At 40.8% G+C, this 27164-nt stretch overlaps 1 protein-coding gene across 3 annotated transcripts; it reads right to left on the minus strand.

Annotated features, from left to right (window-relative positions):
- Positions 1-2582: 2582 nt before the first annotated feature.
- On the minus strand, positions 2583-25218 carry MRPL39 (mitochondrial ribosomal protein L39). 3 transcript variants are annotated; one of them, XM_032774970.2, is made up of 10 exons: positions 25090-25217; positions 22364-22570; positions 21888-22027; positions 19616-19715; positions 17492-17559; positions 16207-16319; positions 13631-13696; positions 12139-12292; positions 6101-6148; positions 2583-2693 (listed from the first exon to the last, which is right to left on the minus strand). In XM_032774970.2, exons 1-10 carry the CDS (start codon positions 25133-25135, stop codon positions 2628-2630), a joined length of 1008 nt encoding a protein of 335 aa, XP_032630861.1. In that variant the 5' UTR covers positions 25136-25217; the 3' UTR covers positions 2583-2627. The 3 variants fall into 3 exon arrangements, with proteins under 3 accessions (XP_032630861.1, XP_074929373.1, XP_074929378.1); XM_075073272.1 differs by lacking the exon at positions 2583-2693 and adding an exon at positions 2724-2825 and having other exon boundaries at positions 25090-25218; XM_075073277.1 differs by lacking the exons at positions 2583-2693; positions 25090-25217 and adding exons at positions 2725-2825; positions 22838-22924.
- Between the last annotated feature and the right edge of the window lie 1946 nt (positions 25219-27164).

Here is a 27164-nt window from a genome sequence, read left to right on the forward strand (position 1 = left end):
CAACCTGCTGACACTGACCTGTTTGTCGCAGGAAATTTTAAAATATTAAAATTCAGCTCAAGTTTACAAATTCTATAAAAAGAAAGATTCTCATCCTTCTCTTAGCGGCAGAAAGCAAGATTCAGAGGCATCGTTATAGTTTTGGTACCAACATACAACACAGATTATAAAAAAGAACGGATGGTCTTGTGGTTATGGGACTGGACTTTGGACCAAGTCACAGATACTGAACACTTCTGACAATTTGGCTGTGTTCCTGAATTTTTTGCTGCTCAACTTGACACTTATCTGGGGGTTTTTTCCAGTGGAGCTGAAGATGTGCAGCTTCCAAGCCCAAGCATACTCAATAAAACAAGATACAGAGTTTGTGGTTTTAAAATTAAAAACATACTTAAAATTTGGTAGAGTCTGATTCTAAAGTTATAAATAAATATAAATATACAAGGTCAAAGTCCCTTTAAGTGAACCAGGAATATTCCCACACTAGACTTATGCAGTACAGCCTTGCTTAACCAAACCTTAATTACTTGAAACTTTTATCCAAAACAGGATTATAGAGAACCTTTGGGTTGGGAGAGTCCCAGAGATCAGGCTCTGAGCCCGAATGTCAATACAGCAATGAAACAGCCAGGCAGCAAGAGCCCCACAAGCCTGAGTTGATTGGCATGTGCCAACTTCTTTACTGTGTAGACACACGATCATGTCAGTACACTTAGGGTAGTTATTGGTAATTGTTGGTGCCACTAATTAGAAGAGATATTTCTAGTTAATTATATTTTATTGAATGCTTAGCAAAAGAACAGCAATCTGTGATATCAGTTTGTTAAGAAAGTAAGTGACATTTCAAAAGTATACCTAATGGTAAAGGAATTAGTGGGATGCATTTGCTAAATAAAATGTTACAGTAAGTATGACTCAAAGCCTTTTCTGGCCAAGAAAAAGACTTCTGAGCTGAAGGGAAATGAAATTCTGACATTCCTTTTTCAGCAAAATCTCTTGAGATTTGTATAAAGTCAACCACATATAAACAATCTAAAAAAAATAAAGACTTATTACATGGAGGGCTGGGAGTTCCAACATACCTCTGAAGGACATAAATCCACACCGTGTAGAGGCCAAGCATAGGAGTTTATTACACACAGTGCTGGCGGGGTGTCACGTTGCATATTAGGCTCAGAGACACTGCCAATCAATTGATGACAATAGAATATATAGATTTTCCATGGGTGGGGGAAAGTGATGGGGCAGGCCGTTCCACAACCCGGGATAGGTTTTGCAGCAAGACAAGATAGCACATTAGCCAATGGTTAAAAGGTTACATAATGTCTCCGCCCATGGTCTCAAGTTGGCAAGTTAACATTTAATTAATGCTTTGACAAAATGTTATTAGTACAAAATATCTATGTTGAATTCTGATTTGGGGTCCATAGGAATAGAGCAACTCCTTTGATTGTCCAACAGGTATATTCCTAGGGGTTAAAGCAAAGAAACAGTGAAAGTATATGGCAATAAAGATCGTCTCCTTCATATCTTAAGGCAGGCATTGGTCCCTGGGAAGGGAGGCCATATCTTATACTGACATGTGCCAACTTTTTATAAACTCAAGGTTGGATCCGTGGGAAGAACGTTCCCTACAGAAGAAACTGGCACAATAGGAACAGGAATCCTTTGTTCAATTTGCAACTCTGAATAAGACACAATTATTTAGTTCTTAGCTCCAACACCTGGCAATTTGCTGACCAGGCCTATTTTAGCAAAAACAAGATTATCTGTTTACCCCAGCTTTCTCTTAGCTAATCACTATTTGCTAGGCCTCTGTCTCCAGCCCAAACTCTGGACTTTGGTTTTGAGAAAGAGCTGGCACAATCCATATGCCAGTGGAGGGGTTGTTATATAAAATGCACATGGATTTTAACCCTTCACCTCCATATAATAGTGTTTTAGGTTTATTACCTATTGCTATTGATGTACAAGACACCAGAGTTCTGAAGCAGCAAGGTATTTGTGACACTTGTGTGCTTTTGTAAATGGAAGACAAAAATAATTTGCTTTGACTTGTTATTGTAGGAGATTTAGATGTCTGTGACATTCCACTGGGGAATTTTGGTAAGAAATTGAACTAGCATTTCAGTGGACACAAACTTGGGTTTTTTTCCATGGCAGATGAAACAAATACTAAGCAAAAATTGTTTTGCATGTTACTGAATGAAAAGAAAATACATCAAATTAGTACAGATGGACTAGCTCACTTATTGCCTGTGTTAATGGTTCACTTATTTTCTGTGTACCAAGATGGGATATTTATGGAATAGAGTACTTACAGAATAAAGGTTTATCAGAATCTGGGATTATGAAAATACCATGAATGAGTTGAGTGTGACCATACACGAAACATTCATTTCTCATTCTTTTCAAACTTTAGTTCAGATGTAATTACAGTTTTAACTGATGTGGAAAATCAAATAAATCAATTGAGATATTAGCCTTAAATTTACCCCAATTTAACTTTGTTAACTCAGTTGACTTCAACAATCAGGACTGAACTTGGCATTTTATCTTGATACATAAATACAAAAGACATGTCCAAAACATTTTTATTTTATTAATTTACACATGAAAATTAAGAATTATGTTGATACAGTTTTTGCTTCCAGACTTCCATCTTTTGCTTCCAGACTGCCATCTTCAATAATCTGCAAAACATCAGCGTTGAGGACAGAGGGGGGGTTAAGCATAGTTTCATTCTCTCACCATACCCTGTACATTCTCCCCTTCTGCTGTACTATACTTGAGCAAGGATAGTATACAGCAAGAAGTACTGTTGCCTTTAAAATTAAATATGAATTACAAACATTTTCAAACTGGTTTATAAGAACCAGCAGAACCCTCTGGTCTGCTGATCTAACTGCGACCAGGGCCAGACCAGATAATCAAAAATCCAGATAAACCAGAGAATGGGAAAGTGCAATGCTTCAGCGGCATCTAGCGGCCACAGGAGAGTGTGCACTGGTTGTCCGGTTAATATGGATAATGGACGGTCAAAAAAATGAGTTCTCTATTGTACTATATTTTAGCCTTGAGCATGCTTCTTAATTAATGGACTGTGGAACAGATGTGATGCTTTTTCTCTGCTGCGATTCAAATAGGAAGCAGAATATTGGCTTTGGCGTTTTAAAAGTCTGATCATTTGACTATTTAATCTTTACCAAACTTCCCCAAGTTTAGTTATATGTAGATGTTACAGTAGGGTTCTACTTCCTTTATTCCATTAACATGTTTTTTGTATTTATTCAGTCACTGTAGATGCTTCCTTTGATTGGCTTCACTATTACTTTCTAGTCCTCTTCCAGATAAAATGTTAGCAGGAAACTTCCTTTCCTTACACCGGGCACATTTTACTTTTTAGAACTCTTTCCAGTTACGTTTCTATTTAATGTAATGCAATCATTTTCCCATTTGGCTTCCATTAGCTTCTATATAGGCTCACCCCTAGTATCAGCCTTCTTTGACTTGACTCATTTGTCTTGTTATACGTGAGGCACAAAGCTCCTGTACTGGTTTTTAACCCAGATGTCTGTGTACAGTTAGAACATTACACTGCTGTTTTTCACTTTTAGTTGTATTTCAAGTTCATGCTAAATCTTCGTTTCAGATTCCAAATTCCACATATAACCTTAAACATGTAGAAAAAATAAAAATACAAAAGGTGCTAACATTCTATTTTCCTCATCTTTTAGAAATTTTGAAAAATTTCAATTCTTTAAAGTTACTTAATGAGAGCTTACAAACAGACTATTCACGTGTACCAAAAAAATCCATATTGACAGAATTTGCAATTTTACTATGGAGGAAATCAATCACATACACCATCCAAGTTCCATGATTTGTAGTATTCCAGAGAAATATTTTTAATGCAGCTCAGGCTTCCACAAAGTTCCAATGTTTTCCTTTTTAGGCCTTGTCTACACTACAAGTTTATATCGAATTTAGCAGCGTTAAATCGCATTAACCCTACATCCGTCCACACAACGAAGCCCTTTATATCGATACAAAGGGCTTTTAATATCGGTATCTGTACTCCTCGACAAGGGGAGTAGCGCTGAAATCAGTATTACCAATTCGATTTGGGTTAGTGTGGCCACAATTTGATGGTATTGGCCTCCAGAACCTATCCCACAGTGCACCACTATGACTGCTCTGGACAGCAGCCTGAACTCAGATGCACTGGCCAGGTAGATAGGAAAAGCCCCATCAACTTTTGAATTTCATTTCCTGTTTGCCCAGCATGGCACGCCAATCAGCACAGGTGACCATGCAGTCCCAGAATCAAAAAAGAGCTCCAGTATGGACCATACGGGAGATACTGAAGCTGATCTCTGTATGGGGAAATGAATCTGTTCTATCAGAACTCCATTCCAAAAAATGAAATGCCAAAGCATTTGAAAAAATCTCCAAGGCTATGATAGACAGAGGCCACAACAGGGACTCAACATAGTGCTGCGTGAAACTTAAGGAGCTGAGACAAGTGTACCAGAAAGCCAAAGAATCAAATGGACGCTCATGGAGGGAGGCGGGACTGGGGACTCTAGCTATCCCACAGTTCCCGCACTCTCCGAAAACCATTTGCATTCTTGGCTGAGCTCCCAAAGCCTGAAGGGTCAAAAACATTGTCGTGGGTGGTGCAGGGTATATGTCATCAGTCCCCCCCTCGTGAAAGAAAAAGGGAAAAAATAGTTTCTTGCCTTTTTTCAATGTCACTGTATGTCTACTGGATGCTGCTGGCAGACGCAATGCTGCAGCGCTACACAACAGCATTCCCTTCCCTTCCCGATGGCAGACAGTGCAATATTTCTGGTATCCATCATCATCATCCTGTGAGAGCTCCTGGCTGGCATCGGTGAGATCGGCCAGGGGCGCCTGGACAAAAATGGGAATGACTCCCAGTCATTCCCTTCTTTAAGCTTTGTCTAATGGAGATTCAGTCCTGCCTGGATACAAGGCAGGCTGATTTCTGCTCTCCCCCCCTCCCCCAACCCCTTTATCTCTGCTTGCAGAAGCAATAAATCAGTTTGCTTTCTTATCATGGCATTCTTTATACTTCATCACCACAAATGGTAACTGCCACAGTAGCCCAGTTGTTGCAGGGGCAACCCCCTTAGAATGCAGCAGTCTCATCATTTCTGCGGGATGTCCGCGGCTTTGACCTGAGCGACGTTTTGCCTGTCTAGTTTAGTAGAGCTTGCCTGATATCTAGGCAGGACTGAGCTGTTCCATTTAGACAAAAACTGTAAAGAAGGAATGACCTGGCGGGTCATTCCATTTTTGTCCACGCGCCCCCGGCCGACCTCACTGAGGCCGGCCAGGAGCACCCATGACAGCAGCAGACGGTACAATATGACTGGTAACTGTCCCTGCTAACTTGCAAAGGCAAATGAATGCTGCTGTGTAGCGCTGCAGTACCGCCTCTGTCAGCGGCATCCAGTAGACATACAGTGACAGTGAAAAAGGGCTAACTGGGCTCCATGGTTGCTGTGCTATGGCGTCTGCCCAGGAAAACCAGGGAAAAGGGCGCGAAACAATTGTCTGCCGTTGCTTTCACGGAGGGAGGATTGACTGACGACTTTTACCCAGAATCACCCGCGACACTGTTTCTGCCCCATCATGCATTGTGATCTCAACCCAGAATTTTAATGGGCGGGGGAGACTGTGGGAACTATGGGATAGCTACCCACAGTGCAACGCTCCAGAAATAGACGCTAGCATCAGTACATGGACACACACTGCTGAATTAATGTGCTTAGTGTGGCTGCGTGCACTCGACTTTATACAATCTATTTCCAAAAACCGGTTTCTGTAAAATCAGAATAATCCTGTAGTGTAGACATACCCTTCCAAAACCATTAGATTATTTATTTATATTCTAATGCAGCATTAAATTTTTCTTAAGATTTGGCCTGGATTTCTTCCTTTAAATAAATATGTTCTTGTATGCATCCTCCAATTAGGATTATCTAACTTCTACAGTTTGACACAATTCTATCTTTTACTTTAAGAAAAACAAGTCATTAAAGCTGTGTATTTAGCTGCTACTTCAACTCACCAGTCTCTGAGACCTTTCCCGCAATCTTCGCCATACTGTGTGATGAGCCTGGAAAAAAGTGATTGAGTGCAGTGAATTAATTATTAAACTGAAATCAGGTCCTGTGGCAAATTTGAAAAACACAGACAAGGTCTGTGAGGTAATATCTTGTATTCGGTTTGTGAGAGAGACAAGCTTCTTCAGGTCCAGGAAAGGTACAACTACACCACCACTGTAAACAAAACTAAAAATACAGGCAGTTTGATTGCTCACGTTGAAATTAGTTAATTTTTATTACATTTCCAACTAGACAGGTATCTCTGTGTTGCACACTTGGATATTATCATGCTCTCACACATATGAATAGTCCCACTGAAGTTAACAGACCTATTCACATGAATACATTTAAGCAAATATAGAAACGTTGACAGGATTGGGGCCTTCTTTATATCTTTTCTGGTGTAAAATGTATAAATGTCAAATGCATCTTGAATATATTGTTAACAGCCATAAACTCTCTCCCTGCCCTTTTAAGCATAAAACTCTATTTCCTTAGCAAGAATACAAAACAAGGTTACAAATTACACATCTTTATTTGCTCAGAATAAAAGACCAACAATCCTCATTTACAGAAACATTGTCAAAAGAATCTTTATTACATCAAGAATAGCAAAACAAAATCTACAAACTATTGTCAGTCATTACACAAAAGCAGATGGAACTTCTCTCTCTCGCTCTCTAACTATAACGAACCTACCAAAGGCTGACAAACAAGGCTAGCATCCTGACTGCCTATGCACATGACCCATTGCATTCTGGAAATTAATCAAATTTTAGAGAGAAGTAAAAAAAAACTATTTACCAAACAACTGAAATATGTGAATAGTTCCGTGCCCCCAAAAATGCATTTTTCAATTCATTTACTATTCATCAATATGATGTTGCCTCACTCTAATTATACACCATCGCCATCTACTGAACACCAAGTGAAGTGGCAGAGAAATTATAAATTGAAAGCTGACAGCAACTTTTGGCCAGTGTCCAATAAAAAAATAAGACTGCCCTCCTCCAGGGAACCCTGAAACAGGATATATAAATTGAGACCACCATATGGGACTCTAGAACTAGCTGAATCCATGTAGGCTACACCTCTTTCCTCCTCCAGGGTTACAGCACTAAGAAGAAGAGTTGATCGAATCCACAGAGATACTGAAGAATCCAGTAGATCCCCAGAGTAGCCATGTGAAAGAGATTCCCCCCGCCATCCCAGGGTTAACAGGACTAAGCAGCAGTGAGATTTCATTTCAGAGATTGTATTTCTCTTTCTGTTCTTTAACATTAACAACAATGTTATCTGACTGAGTCTACACTCTTTCAAGTGAGATCTCAAGTAACCATATTTTGGATTTAAACTAAGGGCCTGTCTACTGTAGCTCCATTGCTTTAGCATTTAGTGAAGACACTACCCACACCAATGGGAGAAGCTCTCCTGTTAGCATAGGTACTCAGTCTCCTCAAGAAGCAATAGCTATGTCAACAGTAGAAGCCCCCCATTAACATAGCGCTGTCTACACCAGGGGGGAGGGGTGGTTAAGTCAGTTGGTTGTGTAGACCAAACCTAAGTAATGCAATATACATTCTCCTCTGTAAGCCCAAGCAAACTTGACTAACAGAGGAAAATAACAACTTGAAGCAGTTACTTTTGACATTTTAAGCATCTCCCTTTCATACTGTGATAGTACCTCCCATAAGGCTTTATGGGAATATGACATAACTAGAATATGTTTTGTGCTGCCTGTGGCATGTAACATATCTCTGCAAAAGTTATGCTCTATTATATCTATTCATCCTATTTGTACACATATATCATTTTGTACTTGAGGTTAAGAATATTGGCTGTATACTTGCTTGATTTCAAAATAAGCTTTGTGAGGCATTTGGTCAGCTTCTTTAGGAAGGAATTTGCAAGGTTAAGTACCTAATCAGGAAGCACTTGAGGAACAATGCATCTCAGAATGCTCCAATCCACATAAGAAGTCTTCCTGGAGACATACAAGATACCATGGGGACAATGGTTTCTGCCTGTAAAGACTGACTCATGCATGGACATGTGACTTGCCCAGGTGACTCCAGAACTCCATCTTGGAGCTGGAGTTTGCATAGGAGTGAGGAGGGGGTCTCCACCCACAAGAGAAAGTCTATTTAAACCCCTGGGAGACCCCTCCATTTTGTCTTCAGCTGGCTAAAGAAATAGCCTCTCCACCCTCAAGGTTACCTGAAAGAAACTGGAACAAAGGACAGTAACTTACAGGGGAGAGAGTGATGCTGGACCCAGACTAGAAGGAGAAGTAGTCCTCTAAAAGGAGCATTCTGAACTGGTGAGGATCTATCATGTTAGTTTGGATTAGACATAGATTTGCGCATTTTATTTTATTTTTGCTCTTGGTGACTTTATTTGTTTGTCTGTTACTACTTGGAACCACTTTAAATCCTAACTTTCTGTATTTAACTAACATCAACTAATTTAACTTAATAATTAACTCAGGTATGTAATTAACATCTGGGGGGAGCAACAAACTGGGTGCATCTCTCTCTCTCAGTGTTTATAGAGGGGTAACAATTCATGAGTTTACTCTGCAATAAGCTTTATAACAGTGTAAAACGCAATTTAATTTGGGTTTTAGACCTCATGGGGAGTTGGGGCATCTGAGTGTTAAAGACAGGAACACTTCTGTTAGCTGCTTTCAGGTAAACCTGCAGCTTTGGGGCAAGTAATTCAGACTCTGGGTCTGTGTTGGAGCAGATGGGTGTGTCTGGCTCAGCAAGACAGGGTGCTGGGGTCCTGAGCTGGCAAGGAAAGCAGGGGCAGAAGTAGTCTTGACACATCAGGTTGCAGCTCCCAAGAGGGCATCTGTGATCCAACCCATCACAGTGGCATAGTCGGCAGGATCTGTGCACAGCCGATTGCTTTGAGATACTGGTAGTGATTTTAAGTGAGTTTTAAGTATGGTGGTGGCTGGAGAACAAACAAAGTGGTTACTGGTTTGTTATTTTCTGTTTGTTTATTTCAGGTAAGGAAGTAGGGACAGAAAAGGAAAAAAAGTAAGTAAGAAGGAAGATCAGAAGAAGGTAGAACTGCACAGGGTGCAAATTGCCCAGAACAGCTGAACACTGGGCGCTGTGCAAGTCTCAGTTAACTAAGGATCCCTTGAGCTGAGTCCATCCCAGTTTCAGTGAACTGCAGAGGGAGTGTGGCCCAGCAGAAGAAAGCAGGAAAATGACTACCAGTGAAGAAGCTAACAAACTAGAGCTGGCCTGAATGGAAGCAAAAGAGAAGGAAAATGAACATAAAAGACTGATGGAGAGGGAGGAGGATGCCGACAAGAGATCTATAGAGGCAGAAACAGCCAGGGAAGAAGATGCCCATGAGAGCACTATGGAGGCCCAGAAGCATGAACTGGCTGTAATGGAGTTGAAGAAACAAAACCCTCCACCTGCTGGCTCCACTTCCCCAAAAGTCCATAAATGGGAGCAATTGTGTCCACAGTATGAGGAATCCTGCAATATTGCCACATTGATAGCAAAATTGCCATCCCTGAAGATCAAAAGATGAACACGTTGATAGCAAAATTGACTGGCAAAGCTCTGGACATATTCAATAAGATGCCTATTGATGATGCTTCAAACTATGGTAAATTTAAGGATCTGGTTTTGAAACAGTTTCAGGTAACACCTGAAACCTACAGGGTTAAATTCAGGAATCTTAAGAGGCGATCTGGATTGAGTAATGTGGCTTATGCCAATGAAATGAGAGATTGGTAGATAAGTGGGTGTGGGGGAAAGGCATTACCAGCTTCGAAGGGATGTGTCATCTGGTTAGTCAGGAACACTTCCTGAATACATGCAGTGATGACATAAAACAGTATTTGTGGGACAAAAAGGAAAATGCAGTGGGTGAATTAGCTGGGCATGCACTCTCTTATGAGCAAGCACAAGCTGCAATCAAATATAAACCACTGGCCGAGGGATACAGGGTTCAGGGAAAAGCAGAATCACCATTTTACCCCTGGGTCTGGGAACGAAGTAGTCTGGGCACATCAGATGGCAGCTCCCAGGGGATTTCTGTGATCCAACCCATCACAGTTTAACAATTCAAACAGTAGGGACCACATTCACAAAAATGCCTTAAGACAAGTGTATCCTTACTCCTTGGTGAATTATCTGAAGTGTGACAAATGTATTAGAAGCACTAAAGAACTGAAAATTATGAAGTACGTGCAATAAGAAATCTTGATAATTTGTTTTGTTCTCTGGTATAAGTGCTTGACATCAACAATAGTCTTTATTAATCGCTTAGAAGACCGTGTTTCTTGTGTTTAGCACACACCTAGAACATTTGCTGTATCTAAACTGGATTTATGAACTGTTGACTATATAATGAGATTCTGGGTGAATTAATACACTGTGGATTGGTTAAGAATAATTAAGTGTGCTGATCTGACAAATGCTCCAAGGTAAAACTTGACCTGAAAAGAACCTAGCACTCGTTAGCAAGCTAGCATTCCCTAAACTCAATAAAAAGTGGTTACCCTAATTAAATTCTATGTCAATATTAGCCTTAACACTTCTCAAACTGGCAAATCTAGTTTGTTCAATTTCACCTCTGCAAATTCATAAAATTGACCTCCCATTCACACTTATACAGGCAGTGTCAGCAAAGGGAAGTAGTGGTGAATTACAGAGTAGAGAAAAACCCTTCTCAACAATTGTCAGCCAGCGTTAGGGTTTATACATATTAACAGACCGGGGGTGGGGGGGAGGAAATCACACTGCCCATTAACCACACCACACATTCTGTGACTGAAAGGCTTGAGGTATCCGCTGCTGTTAAATATTTTAATAATTTAAAAAACCCTTTTAAGCAAGACATTTTCTAAGTTACAGCTTCTGCAATACACAGCAAAATAACGAAGGCCATGAGGCCACTAGGTTGAGACCCTCAGATGCTCTTGCATACATTAAAGGATTAGCCCATGAAAAGCTGATCTGGCTCTCAGTGGGTGCAAAAGTTCCTACCCTGCTCTGCTGGCAACGAGGCAGAGGAATTTGGGCTAATATAAGATTAATGGTAGCCCCAAAATCATAAACAATTTAGAAAGGTGTGCGTATGTGTGAAAGGAAGAGAGTGAGAAAAGAAGGGACAGGTGCTAAAACTGAAACTTGGCACTCCACATTTAGATAAGGCCATGATGCAGAGCATAAGCCAGAAGCTAACTGATGGAGGTTAGAGAGAACGTTATGGGCAAAATATTCCATAACTGTCACTAGAGTTTTTTTGCACCTGTTTCTGAATCATCTGATAGATGTTTATAGACAAAACACTGAACTAGATGAACCAGTGGTCTGATTCTGAATGGCAAGTCTTATTTTACACTTTGGAATGATGTGCAGTGAAATCATTTTACTCATTTAAAAGAGTTAATAGACAGTTTGCCATTTCCCTTGGAGGAAACATTCTCAGTAACCACACGAACAAGAAAAATGTGATGGACAATTATAGAACCTCTCCAGAAGTGACATGACCAAAAGAACTGTACTGGAAGACAAGTATATTAAAAAAAATAAATAAATAAACAACTGATGCTTAAATAATGCCACAGAGCCTGGTTTGTAGTAAAGAGTTTTGACTAAATATCTAAAATAGTGCCCAGGAAAACAGAGCCTTCACACTCTTAAAGTAAATCACACTCTGGGCCTTCCACTCATCTACTTCTCACCTAGAGTGACCAGATAGCAAGTGTTTAAAAAAAAAAAAAAAAAAAAAAAAAAAAAAAAAAAAAAAGAAGAAATCAGGACAGAGGGTGGGGGATAATAGGTGCTTATATAAGAACAAGCCCACAAAAATCGGGACTGTCCCTATAAAATCGGAATATCTGCTCACCCTAGTCTCACAACTATATTGGCACTGCATATGCTAAGGTTTTGAAGACATGTAAAAAGACTTCTTCCACTCCTTCCTGTCCTAAGCTAAGAATATTTGTATTGAATGCATTACTTACCTTTAAGTGAATTGGCAGAGACACACCCTGAAACCTTCGTACAGACTCAGACTGGCTGGTTTGGAGACTATGGGCTGCTGTTATTTCATACTGGAAGCAAAAACTTGTCCTTGGAATGTGAGGGCCTTCACTAATATCTACAAAGTCACCAAACCTAAACGGAGCACAATAAAACTCACAGTGAATGTACGTTTATAGCAACATTTCTTTTCATTATCACTTAGGCATTTTCTCTTGTCTATCTATAGAAAATTATAGTGAACCTCTTTCTAAACCAAAAGAGGAAACCCATACAAATCCCAAACCAAACATCCCACTACAGCTCAGCAGTCTTGATATCTGGAGAAGAAATACCCTTGAAAACTTAAGGTTCAGCATGTTTTCCTAATCTGAATAAGTAATTTAAAACTAGAGTCCACAAGGCAGTTCTTCAGCTGTCATAGCTACAATGATTTAATGGAATTATGACAATATACAGGATCTGCTCCCAAAAGCACAAACTTTTGACATGATTCTATTTATTGCTTCAAGAAGGATTTCACCAGCATATATCTGAAAACTCCAATGCTTGCCTAAATGAAGGAAGGAAGGAAGAAAAATATACAAAATGCAGGAGAATTTAAAAACACAACAAAATCCTTCACATCACACTCTTCTTTCACGGATCTTCCCTTCTGTCCTCAGTCCCCACTCTGTGCTCTGCAGACTTCCCTGAGCAAACATACTTTTGCCAGGAAAAACACTGTTCCAAAACTAGCCATCTCTGCAAAGCCAATTTTTCTGTAGGGAGCTTCCAGACCACAACCACTACTCATGGTAACACACAAACATCAAGTGGTCTGAACAGCATGCATGAGGTTAAACCAAAAATGGAACCTTTTAAAACTCATGGACTATGGCAAACATTTCTTCTCCTCTCAAGCATTTTTTCTCTTCACCAATCAGATTCCTACAACTTTTTTCTGCCTTTCTTTCCTTTAACACCTGAAGCCAGTTCCATTCTGACCCCAGTGTAAACATAAGTGTAAGTAACGCAATGTTAACAGTGCTAAGGTTTGCCAAAACTGGAAAAGGAATGAGATTTTGACATAAAAAGGTTTACCAGAAAAATTTTAGTTTTTGTTTTAAAGTATTTTTCTTCTAATACACCATTAAAGTTGTTAAGACCAATTTTTAATTTAGAACCTTAATACAAAGCTTTTAAAATGATGGGTTTTTTTCAGTGTTTACCATCAAGAGATGGGAGGCAGGGGAAGGAAGCCCACTTGTCTTAAAAGCTTTCTGAAAAGTTTAATGAGTCCCATCAAGAGTTAAAAACAACAATAATGGTGCTGTGGAAGAACCTATATAGATCAGAATGCAGCTAACCAAGAAAGCAAAGTTTAATTAAAATACATCAAATGTCACTTATCTTTCTTTCAGATGCATATAATTTTGCAAAGTAACTGGACCATTGTGAATCATTACAGAATAAAATTCAAGTTTTACTCACCTATGTAACTTCACTATTCCTTCAGGATTTTGCGATGCTTTCTGTTCTATTGAATCCATTTTGTACCTTGAAAGAAAACAAAAACAGCACACTTAAATTTGTCAGATATATAGTTACATATATGAAGAAGCAAAAACAATCAAGTTGCTGCATATTATTTTTATAATCTATAAGGGTCTGAGGCAGAAGCCCACTGAAGTCACTCGGAACCTAATCCTTAACTCCACTATTAAGTTAATATGGGAAAAATAATGAGAAAAATCTTTGAGCTAAGCATTAAAGAAGATTTTTTAATAATTGTACTCAATATTCATAAGATTAGAAACCATTTTAAACCCTTACCTTTCATATTTCAAGGCCTTTTTGACATATCTCACAAAACGTACACCTCTACCTCGATATAACGCAACCCAATATACAACGAATAAGCAGTGCTCGGGGGGTTGGGGGGCGCTGCGCACTCCAGTGGATTAAAGCAAGTTTGATATAATGCAGTTTCACCAATAACGTGGTAAGATTTTTTAGCTCCTGAGGACAGCGTTATATCGAGGTAGAGGTGTATGTATGTCACGAATGAACCAATCCACCTCAAAGCAGTTACATTCATTTTATTTTGTGGAAAGAACATTTCAATAAAAATAAGCCTTTCTAAATACAAAGATGTTAATGCCAGAAGGGACCATCTGGTTTGACCTCCTGTGCAACAAAGGCCACAGAATTATACCCAGAGTTACCTTGTAATAAGCCCATTAACTTGTATTTAGCTAAAGCATAATTTCCAAAAAGGCATCTAGCCTTTATTTGAAGACATCAAGAGAGAGAGAATCCACCACTTCCTTCGGTAGTTTGTTCAAATGATTAAACACTCTCACTGTAAAAATGAGTGTCTAGTTTCTAATTTGAATTTGTCCAGCTTTAACTTCCAGCCACCAGCTGTCATGCCTTTCTTCACTAGATTAAAAAGTCTCTTAGTAACCACTATTTTTGCCCCAGAACTAAGGGGAGGAGAAAGAAAGGTGCAGAGAGGTAAAGCAACTTGCCTGAGATCACAAAGTAGATCGTGGCCAAGCCAGGGATAAATCCCAGGCCCTGGTCAGCACTCCATTTATAGGACACCTCAGTTTTGGTTTTTATTTTATTTTATTTTTCACAGGAATTGATCAGTGTTTATCACAACAACATAAACAGGTGAAGATCAATGAAAAAAACTACTAATATTTTTTCTGGGTAAATATCAGCATTTATTTTGGTGGACCGCAGGACAGGGAAAAAAGTATTCAGTAGATTAATGCTTTGATTAATGAAATTCAATGTGGTTTCCTACAGAACTAAAACAGAACTCAAAACACAAGGCCACCTCTGAATATAAGAAACAATATATGTAATCCCCAAATAAAATTTTTCATTTGAATAAACAGTTTACTGTCAAGTATCAGAGGGGTAGCCATGTTAGTCTAGATCTGTAAAAAGCACCTTAAAGACTAACAGATATATTGGAGCATAAGCTTGACGCAGTGGGTATTCACCCACGAAAGCTTATGCTCCACTACATCTGTTAGTCTTTAAGGTGCCACAGGACTCATTGTTGCTTTTTACTGTTGTAGACTTACAACTATTAGCCTATAAATATTTACATTTAATAATTTAGGCACACCATTGGAGAGCATACCCTCAACTTCATCCTTCTCTCCTTTAAAAAAAAACTTTAATATATCCTTGTGTTCTGAAATGTATTCTGACCCATATATTTTTGTTCTCCTCTCATTTTTGTGTGTCAGATCTTTAAACAGCATCTGCTAACAGCTTGAAATGTGTAGTACGTGGTAGAAGTGAGATTCATCAGTACGTTCAGATGTGCACGCACTTTAGTGCTTGTGTGCATGCCTGTTTATTGTGTGCATCTTCTAGCCTAGTACATAGCCTTACTTCAACAGGCAGCTTTACATATACACATAGACTAATGTATTATCATAATACATATATCTCATGCAGTGTATTGTATTTTCCTAATAAAACAAGTTATTTTTATATATTTGAATGTTACAATAGTAGGGTGAAAGTCAGAAAAAACAAATAACCCTTTTCGTAAAATCTGCAATTTTTTTTTTTTTTTTTTTTAATAAAAATCAGTTTAAACTGAAAATGAAGGGGCTTACCCATCTATTAGATATTACTGCCTCCCAGACAGACAGTTGGGAGAACAACACTTAAACAACACTTAAACAACAGAACAAAACTTAAACGAACAAACATGTGAGGAATCTAACCACTAATAATATGGTGAAAGAACTTCAAGAACTTTAAGATTTCACTAGTTTAATACTAAACACAAAATCTCATAACTGTTCAATTTCTTAAACACTTCTCAGTTATACACTGTAGTGCCACCGAGTGAATGCATTTAACAGGAAAACTCAAGTGTATTTTAGTTTAGCTCTACTGAAGTCAGTGGAGCGACACTAATTTACACTGGGGATCTAGCCCTTCATATTTCAATTGTCATATTTTTAAAGGTTATATTTCCCTTAGCAATTCAATCTTTACTATTTTTGTTTAAATCAGAAATAAACACTGACCTGTTATGCTGAAACATTTCTAATGCCACTTTTGCTTCAACGTGCAACGTTTCAAACGGCAGATCTTTGTGAATTAGATTATATGCTTCTTTTGTAAGACAACGGAAGTTGTCCTTAAAACAAAAAAGTAGACTATGTTACCACTGTTCCTCAGCTGCTCTTCAATACACACTGCATGTATAAAACGTATTGTAACAAGCAGTAAAAATGGTAAACAACAAGCTTTTAAGGATACTCCTAGCAGATCTATAAATTCTTACAAGTATATCTATCAGCAATAGACTTGCTAATGATTACAGCTGGTAGAACATTACAGTTACTCTAACTAGAAGTGGCCCCTGCCACTGAAATCAATGGGTGTGTTTTCACTGACTTCCATCGGTATCGCATCAGGCCCAAAGAAAATGGGAATTCCTTATTATCCAGGCACTCCCATTTCCAAATTTTTGAGAGACTTCTAATTCACTGAAAGAGCTTCAACAAGCTCCTCCAAACATACTATATGCATAAACACGATCCTGCCACTGCTGAACACTAATCTGGCTAATACCTGGCTAGTTTTCCAGTGATCAATCAAAATCCCACCTGGAAGTGCTCTCTTTGTTAACAAATTTTTACAAAGTGGACATCATTGATACATCAATAAATACAAAACTGATTGCCCACGCCAAAATATCAAACTTCAGTACTCAGAAGACGTTAGCAACAATCAAAATGTTTACTGGATTGAGAAACTGAAGATGACTCACAACTACCTTAGAAAGTTTTTCAAAGTGGGCAAGTTAAACTACAGCTTGCACTAAAGTGAAATTCCGTATTTTGTTAACATTGCCCCTTCAGCCATACATCTTTTTTTCCTCTCTTCTGGTAAACACACATTATAAGAAGAAACGCCTGCCCAGTGAAATATATTTTTCTTCACTTAACCCCACGGGAAGTCATGAGGTTTGATTAAAGGTCTAAACAGCTTTGGGCCCTCTGCTTGGACATACATGTAAGTGCAAACTATTAAGAAAATTACAATTTAATACGCTCATAATATTTCTAAGTAAGCATATATCACCTTCTCCATACTGGGAGAAACACTCTGCTAGCTATAGCTATCTTTAATTTAATGGGGCTCCACATGGGGGCAGAGGTTTCCCTGGGGTAATCAGGTAATAGGGGTCTCTAAACTGTTGCCACAGTAAAGCAAGACTGTTCCTATTTTAAAAAAAGAAAGGTCATCCAAACAAAAGAGGCATAAATGACAATAATTACTTTTCAGAAGACTAACTGTACTTACTTCTGTTGGTTTCCAGCCATCAAGCCTACTGTCCAAAACAACATCATAACAGAAAGCTCCAGAGATCACTGCAGAGCCAGAGAAAATGCTGTTATTTGTAACAAAGTATATATTTTATTTCATGGCCTCAACCCTCTTACAAAAGCATTATTAGTGTGAATAAATAAGGGCCAAACAAGGCTGTTCTGTTAAAGAAATATAGCAAGGATCACAAGCTGAAATCTGTGGATTACAATCACAGCGGGACAGTTTGGGTTTTATAAAGTCAAGTGACAGATTGTTTGTCTCTTAAATATTCACCCCAAAAATATGTTCAGAGTATTTACAATTTTTATAAGAGTATGGCAGTCTGTACCCACTCATCAAAAAGTTTTTTTCTGGATAAGTATGATATACTCCAGAGAGGAGGAGGGTCTTTCTGCACTTTTCATTTGTACAGAGGATTGTATTTTGTTCAGAGGTACCAGACACACAGAATATAAGACTTAAGTCATTTACGGTATTTATCCGAAGAGGAGGTAACACAGGCAGCAGCAACGTAATTTCCAACTCTGACAACATACTGAGGTAGGAGAAGACAGCATGGTCTCCATGCACATTCATTCAGTCCTTGGCCTCTCTAGCTAAAAGCCATTTGGAGTCATGGGATGGTATGTCAAACCTGATTGTCAGCCTACCAGCTTCACACATATCAAACACCTAGGGCTTGTCCACATGAAGACTTCGTGCATAACAAGCCAAAGCGCAACTGTACTGTGCACTAATCTGCCACACATGAAGTCACTGTGTGGACCCTGCTATGGCACTCTAAAATTTCCAGAGTGCACTTTGACATACTGCCAGATAGCCAGCCAGGTTCAGGCTTCGCTTAAGAAGCCCAAGGATGAAATGCTCTCTTTATATTTATTGTTAAAAAATATATTCAGACTGCAGCGAAAACCTTTTGCTTCTGTCAATTTAAAATCCTAAAAAAATTCAGACTACAGCAGCGGTCGACAACCTCTGGCACGCGGCTCGCCAGACTGAGCACGCCGGCGGGCTAGGTCTATTTGTTTACCTGCCGCGTCGGCAAGTTTGACCGATCGTGGCTCCCACTAGCCGCAGTTTGCCGTCCCAGGCCAATGGGGGCAGAAGGAAGCGGCGCGGGCAAGGGATGTGCTGGCCGCGGCTTCCCACCTCCCCCATTGGCCTGGGACAGCAAACTGCGGGCAGTGGGAGCCACGATCGATCAAACTTGCCGACACAGCAGGTAGACAAACTGGCCCGACCCGCTAGGGGCCTTCCCTGGCGAGCCACGTGCCAGAGGCTGCCGATCCCTGGACTAGAGATTAGCCGAAATCGTCAATACTCTTTGCTATTATGCTTAATTATCGCAATAGTTCCCCAGTATAACTTGCTAGTTTTCTAGTAAGCCCTCTGGCCATTAACATTAGTAAACAATATTAAAAGAAATTTCAAACAAACATCAGTGCATCATATCCGACACCTTAGCTTACCATACAAGGTATAATTTAAGATCCTGGTCCTTATCTTAAAAGCCTTAAATGGGCTTGGCCCCAGTTACGTCAGAGATCACCTCTATTTCTGCACTGTGACAAAGCAGCTGTGATCAGCAAAGACACTTCAACTGAAAGCGGCAAGACTACACCTCATACTGATCTGGGTCACTGTATCCTCAATGGAGGGTCCAAGATTGTAAAATTTGCTGCCAGCAGAAGTTAGGCTGCATCAGTCTTGCCACCTTCAGGACATGGTGCAAGACCACTTCTTCATGCAGGAATTCTGGGTGGGATTTCAAGTGTTCAGATGAGCAATTCTGAAATCCCAATTATTACAAACACATTACTGAAGTCACTCCAACATCACTTGATGTCTGACCATTGAAATGATGATCAAGAGGGGAAGAGAGAAGGTACAACTGGGCTGTATTCCCTGTGTACGTATTCCTTGGACATAAAATGAATGTCTAAAGCACCCTGACATTACAGTGACACATTTTAGAAATGGAAGAATAATAAACCCCTCATCGGTAGGGGGCCCCTAAATGTGCTGTAATACTAATTCTGAGACATGCACCTGAACTGTGTCTATGCGAGCTTATCAACAATAAAACATTTATATTACCTGGCACTTCTGGAGCTCTGATCAGGCTGACTGAGTATTCATCTTTGAAAGCCTGCTTTAACACACATGCCATGATCATGGCACAGGAACGCCAATAGGCCTGTAATAAAGAGCATTTCAAACAAATTTACTATATTGAAGTTGCCAATTCATGCCAGACTATTTCAGCTATTGAGTCAAACAGTGAATCTTCCTTTAAAACTGAATTCCTCATAAATTTGTTAGCTTCCATTGTGCATTAGTATTTTAATACAATGGGCATATTTTATCAATTATTTATACAGTGCTACAAACATAAGATTTACAAAATTGAACACCAGGTGCACCCTTCCTGGAGAAGCTTTGAATCAACAGTCCACCCATGTAGATTTAACTGCAGCAGCGGGTTCTAAGAGACAGGTCAACTGATCAGGTAGAGAAAGGTGCAGGAAAATTATAAGTGAGAAAACAAGGTATAAAAGATTTTCTGAAAAAAGGTATTTCAAGGGAGGGATCTGAAAGAGGATGGAGAGAGTATTCTTGCAGACTGCTGAAGTTGCAGGAGGCAGCATGAAAGAGAATGAAGCGAGCATGAAAAGGAGATAAAAGGAAGAGGCAAGGAGGGAGGGATGCAAGCAGTATATCAAGTGAGAGAAGAATTAACAGCAAATGAAAAGAGAGGTGTAGCATGGTGAGATTATAGAGCACCTGGAAGGTGAGGATAGGAAGTACTAGATACTGCGTATCTATATCTTCAAGCCTAGTGTAAATTCTAAAGTTTACAATATTTCAAGGAAGGGGTTGAACTGGAACAGTACACAGTGGTTTTGCAAGCTAGTGCTTTGCCCCAATGACTGCGTTTTGTGGTCCAGAATCTAAATTTTCACTGAGAAATAATTAAGATAACCACCCCTTATGGATGTGAAGATAAACTTCAAAATGTGAACCAGATGTAAAGTAATGTAATGTCTACTAATCAAGTGTCAACTTGAGTCTTCAGACAACCTGAAACAATAGCTCTGATGCCTGAACTGACAGTTAAAACATCAACATTATTACCTATATTATTCATGCCCACAGACTTCAAGGCAGCAGATGGAGTGGAACTTGAGTTGTGAGGTGGAGTTTAGGAGACTATCACTTATTTCTTCTAATGCAACCCTGTTTTAAAGCAAAGGGAACGCTAATCCTGCTTATGCACTCTTCAGCCAAAATGATTTTTTACTGAAGTTAACATCACTGACTAGAAATGTAAAGTATTATCATTTTTAGTGTGTAATATAAGTAATATTCCTCACATCTTTGAAAGGTATGTAGTAAGTACCATTACATAAGAGTTAAGTGACTTGGAAAAGACCACACAGTCAGGAACAGAACTCGGCAGTTCTGACTCCCAATCCTACAATATTCTTCTGTTTCCACATTCTTCTGCTTCCTATCATGTTCTACACTTAGATTATAAGCAATTTGGGGCAGACTTTTTATTCTGTGTTTGTACAGTGGAGTTTTGATCAACGACTGGACCCCTAGGTGCTACGACAGTAATATGTAACAAAAAACATTCCTACATTACAAACTAGGATTTTAGAACTGATGGATCAACTTTATAAACAAATATATTTGGTGAAAATAACAGATACTTACATGTAGTGACAAATCAACTCTTTACCATATTGGAGCCAGTATTAAGGGACTAAAGACATACTACAAATACAGCTATTTCTATTCCTCCTCTCCCTGTCTGGAACTGGTTGTAGACCCTTTTTTCCTCTATATAATGAACAATCTTTAGTGTAGGGTTATTAGCAGACTAAAATTACAATGTTTAGGCTACAAATTTTTAGTTGTTACAGAAATTTAGACTAAAAACTTATTTTATGCATCCTACTATACTTTAAGTAAAGCTTCTCAACAGGGTTATTACCAGCTACTGCAGTGCCTATCTTGTTCATATGGAGCCTGAAGGAAAAGGTTTCTTATATCTTAATTATTTTCCTGCATTAATACAACTCTTGATTTCTCTAGAGTGCACACTAAGATTTTGCTTTCATATATATGTACAAAAATTGGTGGAGATAGTAGACTGTCCAAACAGCAATAGAGATGAAGCCAACAAGAAATGTGTGATTTTAACAACTTGCATTTTCTCATGTAACCAATAGAGCTAGAATTTCATTCAAACTACCACCTAAGGCCCTAACCTACTCATTGAAGTCAATAGAAAAAACTTATGGGAGTTGAATCAGGCTATAAGAAAGGAAAAATTGCATAAAGAAATAAGACGCTGATTTACCTTGTTCACTTCCTCTGGATTTTCATCTTTGAAGGTAAGAAACTGAATTTCACATGATTTGGTCAAAGGCCGATACATGTCCCAAAGCTCTCCATCCACAAGTGCCAATACTGATTTCTTACAATGCCATTCACTTAAGTCTAAAAAAGTAGTGAAAGAATTCAAGGCAGTTATCAACATCCCTCTAAGACAGCTAAATTTGCAATTCTACACTTATTATACCAAAATGGAAGTATCATTGCTTGAAAAACCTGTGTGTGGGAATGCTATCAGAATCCACAGAAATTAACTTTTAAATCCTACTATCTGTATTTTATACATGCCAAACTGAAATACTATGTTTGTATTATTACCTGGGCCACTATGTTTGTCTTTGTAATGACCATGATAGTAGTATGTGCCAGTTTAGATACATTTATCAGCAAAGTGATTTTGATACACAATGGAACAAACAGTTTGTGATTCCATTTACTTACGCATGGCACAATTGTATGGAGTAGACAAAGCTTTGTTCATAACAAATGAAGTGCCAGGATGAGATTTGCCAACATATTTTACTTCAATCTTCTCAATTCGTGGATATAAAGACAACTGTCTCTCTTTCTCCTTAGTGAAGAGTTCATTGCGCATCTGAACAATCTCAGCTGTTGACAGTCGAGAAGCAGGAGCTGTTGAAATAAACCCTGGAAAAAGAAGTGATCTAACTAACATACAGCTTCTCAAGATATTTCACAAACAGATATAAATAGACTAACTAGCATCTTCAATGAGCAGAAAAAAGAACCACTAACTCAACCTTTAATTATAATATAACTGTATCCATATTGCAATGGCACTAACTTCCAGTTCACACTTAACATTTGTAATAATCACTCGTTATGCAAAAACCAGACCCTAAATATTCAAAAGTTAAATAACACGTTCTTTAAATAGAAAGGCTCAGCACAAACCTAAAATCTTAGCTGTAATCTTTCAGACTCTGCATTTGACTTTATTACAAGCCACGATAGCATCTGTATCCCTCTACTTTCTCCTCATGAATACATAAGAGGAATTGTGGGATAATTCTCTCTCATAAGAACTTGCGTTCTGATCCTGTATGGAAAATCCTTGCTGCACCATGTCCTGTACACTGCCCCCAACTGCAGAAGAATAACTTGAATAAGCTTTAAAAGAACACAAAAATCCAGGCATAATTAGTTTAACTATGCAATAGTACCCAAGAGGAAACATTCCCTTCTGACTCCTACAACAATAGTCTTACATCGTGAAGTCTGAGATTTGATTACCCATACCTCAGCATGAATAACTACAAAAATTATTGTCCATATTTATCCAGAGCCATTTTTAACTCCATGATTATAAATGATAAACACCTCAGAACAAATACATTAGCTAAGTTCAAATAGAATAAGTTACCAACTGACATCTCAGCCTTTACCATAATAATTTTCTTGCCTATTTAAAAAAGTTTATTTTTCCCACGTAACTGAATTTTGCAAACCTTTCATTTTATTTTAAAATGTAAATTTTATTATTTACACAAGTGAGTCTGTAGACCATGAGCACATGCGCGCGCGCACACACACACACACCATGTGGTTTCCTAAGTGTTTCACATTCTGTAGCCCACCAGGAAAAGATCCATGGATCACTGGTGATGCACAGCCAAACAAAACATTTTGGAAATTAGGTGTGTGGAGGGGGAGATAATATTAAAAAAGAAACCTGCACAATACAAGAGCTGCTTCCAAAGTCATAAATTGTGCCTAGACAGATAAACCACTGACTTATAACTGAGGCCTGGTCCACACTAGGAATTTACCTTGGTATACCTACATCTCTCCGGGGTGTGAAAAAGACACACCTGTGAGAGATGTAATTACACTGACCTAACCCCCAGTGCAGACTGTGCTGGGTCAGCACACGAATTCTTCGGTCAGAAAAGCTACTGCTTCTTGGGGGGGAGGGGACGGGGTGCATTAACTACAGCAACAAGATCAGGGGCGCCAAGCTCCCGGCAGGGAGATTTGTGACTCATGTGTGGTCAGTTGCTCCATTCCTGGTGGCAAGCAAGGAGCCAAGAAATCCAGTGTGGCTGCTCCAATCCCAGCAGGGAGCCGAGAAGCCCGACTGGAGAGCCAGGATCTGGCTTTTTGGTCAATTTCACAGCTCCAGCATAGGTAGCATCTATGGTCACTACATTACAGATCTATATAGCTTTAACTACAGGGCTCAGGAATGTGAAAAATCTATATGCCTGAGCAATGTACTCATACCAACCTAACACACACACACACTTAGAGAGCTCAGGTAGATGGATTAACTATGCCAGGGAAGAGCTCTCTCCTGTTGGTGTAGAGCAGGGGCGGGCAAACTTTTTGGCCTGAGGGCCGCATCAGATTTTGGAAATTTCATGGAGGATCAGTTAGAGGAGGCTGCGGCCTCCCCAAACAGCCAGGTGTGGTCCGGCCCCGGATCTCCCGCAACCCGCTCCTTGTCCTGACGCCCCCCTCCAGGACCCCTGCCCCATCCACCACCCCCTGCTCCCTGTCCACCCCACGAACCCGCACCCCTGACTATGCCCCCACCCGCCGCCACCCCATCCAACCCCTCCTCTCATTCCTGATGGCCCCGGGACCCGGGCCCTGCCCCATCCAACCACCCCTTCTCCCTGACCCCTAGCCACACTCCCGCCCCCTGACCACCACCCCGCACTCCCCTGCCCTCTATCCAGCCCCCCCGCCACCGAGCCAGACACGCCACCGTGCAGGAGAGCACCGGGTCGAGCCGCGGCTCTGCAGCTGCGTCGGCGGCGGGACGAGCTGAGGCCGCGGGGGAGGGGGAAGAGCGGGGAGGGGCCGGGGGTCACCTCCCGGGCCAGGAGCTCAGGGGCCGGGCAGGAGGGTCCCGTGGGCCGCAGTTTGCCCACCTCTGGCGTACAGCATCTTCATTAAAGTGCTGCATCGTTGTAGCTGCAGATCTGCCCTACGCTGAAGTGCTACGGAGACAGGGCTGCGGCATTGTAGGTGTGGACAAAGCCTGAGTTTGGACTGCGGTCAGCAGCAAGAAGGCAGCTGGTGTTCACACCGACCACGCTGCTGTATGCAAACAGCACACAACTGCGCCCAACCCCCCACAGTTAGTGCCGGGTCGGGCCGGACACTGCCCCTCCCCCCAGCGCAGGGTCGGGGTCACTCACGAGCGTGTTGGCTCCGCAGGTTGCGGGTCGCCCAGCGCGCGGCCATGGCCCAAAGGCGGCTGCTGCCTGCGGCCTCCCCAAGCGCGCGCCGGCGCAGGGTCCCCCGGAAACACGGGCCCCGGCGCAGGGATCCGCCTGCCTCAGCCGCTAGGGGAGGGGAGCGGATGAGTCTTGGGGAATGCGCCGCCACTACCGCGTGAGGCCTGAGCTGTATCCTTCCGCGGGGAGCGGGCCGCGTGCTAGTGCTTCTGTATCCTGGGAAATGTCCCCAAACCTGGGAATTTGTGAATAAAATGTTTCAACTTGGGAAATTTCATTCAAAGCATTTTACTCACAAATTCCCAGATTTGGGGACATCTCCCAGGATCTAGAAGCACTGTAAAAAAACTTTATCTGGAAATTTTTCACCAGATTTGGGAAATTTTTAGCGCTAGGTTGGGAAAAGTTGGTGTCACACAATATAGAAGCACTGGCCTCGTCTGCACGGAGACGCGTGGACTCTGAGCTCAGCGCTCAGCCAGAAGCACATTCAGGGCCAAAGTGACGCTCATGGTGTAGTGGGGCTCCCACATGAAATCCCATTTAATAAGCAGGTTGCTGCATTCTGCACTAGCTGCAATTTTTAAGTGGTTTTAAGCTGTGCCATCACGTAGATTCATTGCAGTGTCCCGTTTCAAGTCGTATAAAATATAACTACTCAGGTTCCAGCCATCAGGGATCCCCTCTTTACTATATCCCAGCTCTAGAGAACATAGACTGAGGAGACCTTGGAATTAAAAATGTTCCACCACAAACTGCCCAATAATTTTCCTCCCACAAAAGATGATTTGAGTCAGGCTCAGGCTGATACTTAGACCCTGTCAACATAAGAAGATGATTTCGTGGACAAAGTAAACTTCCTAAATTACTTAGAACAAGTTTGTTACAATTTTCTTGTATGGACTCATGGCAGTGATTCAGCCAGATCACAACAGGGCAAAGATATGACAGACACTGAGCATGTATCTGACATCATTGTTTTGACAATTGTTTTGTCATCATTAACTCCTGTGGAAGTTAAAACATTTAAGAAATGAAAAAAATGTTATACCTAAATTCACAATTTTAAAATGAGTTTAGAAAACACTGACAGGGTTGCAATGAATCTGCATTCAGTTAAAGAGTTTTCCATCTTCAGAAGAAATATGAACCAGGATGTTAACGTATAGGATTGGGAACCAGGACTTCTGGGGTGTATACTTGGCTCTATCACTGATTAAGGCCTGAGCTACACTACAGCATTAGATTAACAGCTTACTTCAACCTAATTACGTCAGTGTCCACACTACAGCTTTGTCCGGTCAATGTAAGTGCCCTATTACACTGACATAATTCCACTTCCAGTAGAGGCATAGCGCTTATGTTGATGTAGTTAAAGTGAGCTAGTGTTTGTGTAGACACTGCCTTACTTATAACTGCTGTTGGCTGTCTTTCAATTTCAGGGCTCCATGCTCACTATCAGGTTTACATGAAGCTGGGCCCATTCTCAGAATAAGCCCTGGCCTGCTCTGCTTGCGCTGGGCCCTGAGATCCCACCAGGCTGCTGGCTCCCCGCTTCCCCTCACCCACAACTTGCTCCTCTTGGCCTGTCCGTCCTCTGGCCCCATCTGCCTTCTTCTCTCTGCCTCCTGGCTGGACCCCAGTGCACCTCTGCTTCCCACCATCTGTGGGGCCCCACCTGTGTTCCTGGAGCTGAGTCCCCTGGGACTGGTGCAGAAGACTGGCTGGTCTCAGATTGTGGAGGGTGGGGCTTGGCTGAGCCCCTCCAGGTAAGTGGGTTCTGAGGAAGCCTAGCTGGGGCAGACCCTGGCCTGGCTTGTTGTGCCACTTCCAAGGAGCTGGAGCGATTCCCCACCCTGGGGCCAGCCCTGGCTGCACTGGTGGCTCAGCCTGGCAGACACAGTCACCTCCCTGTGAGTGTGGCCAGGAGGCAAGGCATGGGGATGTGGGTCTCTGGAGGGCCTGAGGTGAGGGGGTGCTGGGCTGTGAGGGGGCAGGGAAGATCTCTGTATGTTGGGGGTTCTGTGTGGGGTGCT

Source organism: Chelonoidis abingdonii, chromosome 1 (genome assembly GCF_003597395.2).
Source record: "Chelonoidis abingdonii isolate Lonesome George chromosome 1, CheloAbing_2.0, whole genome shotgun sequence".
NCBI classification, from domain to species: Eukaryota; Metazoa; Chordata; order Testudines; family Testudinidae; genus Chelonoidis; species Chelonoidis abingdonii.

Excerpts from the sequence above, each read along its gene's own strand:
- MRPL39 (XM_075073272.1), bottom strand. The coding sequence starts at position 25,135 with ATGGCCGCGCGCTGGGCGACCCGCAACCTGCGGAGCCAACACGCTC. Across the intron at positions 22,571-25,089 it reads CCTGCGGAGCCAACACGCTC|GGTTTATTTCAACAGCTCCT; the intron begins GTGAGTGACCCC and ends TTCTTTTTCCAG. Across the intron at positions 16,320-17,491 it reads ATGGCTGGAAACCAACAGAA|GACAACTTCCGTTGTCTTAC; the intron begins GTAAGTACAGTT and ends TTTTGTTTTAAG.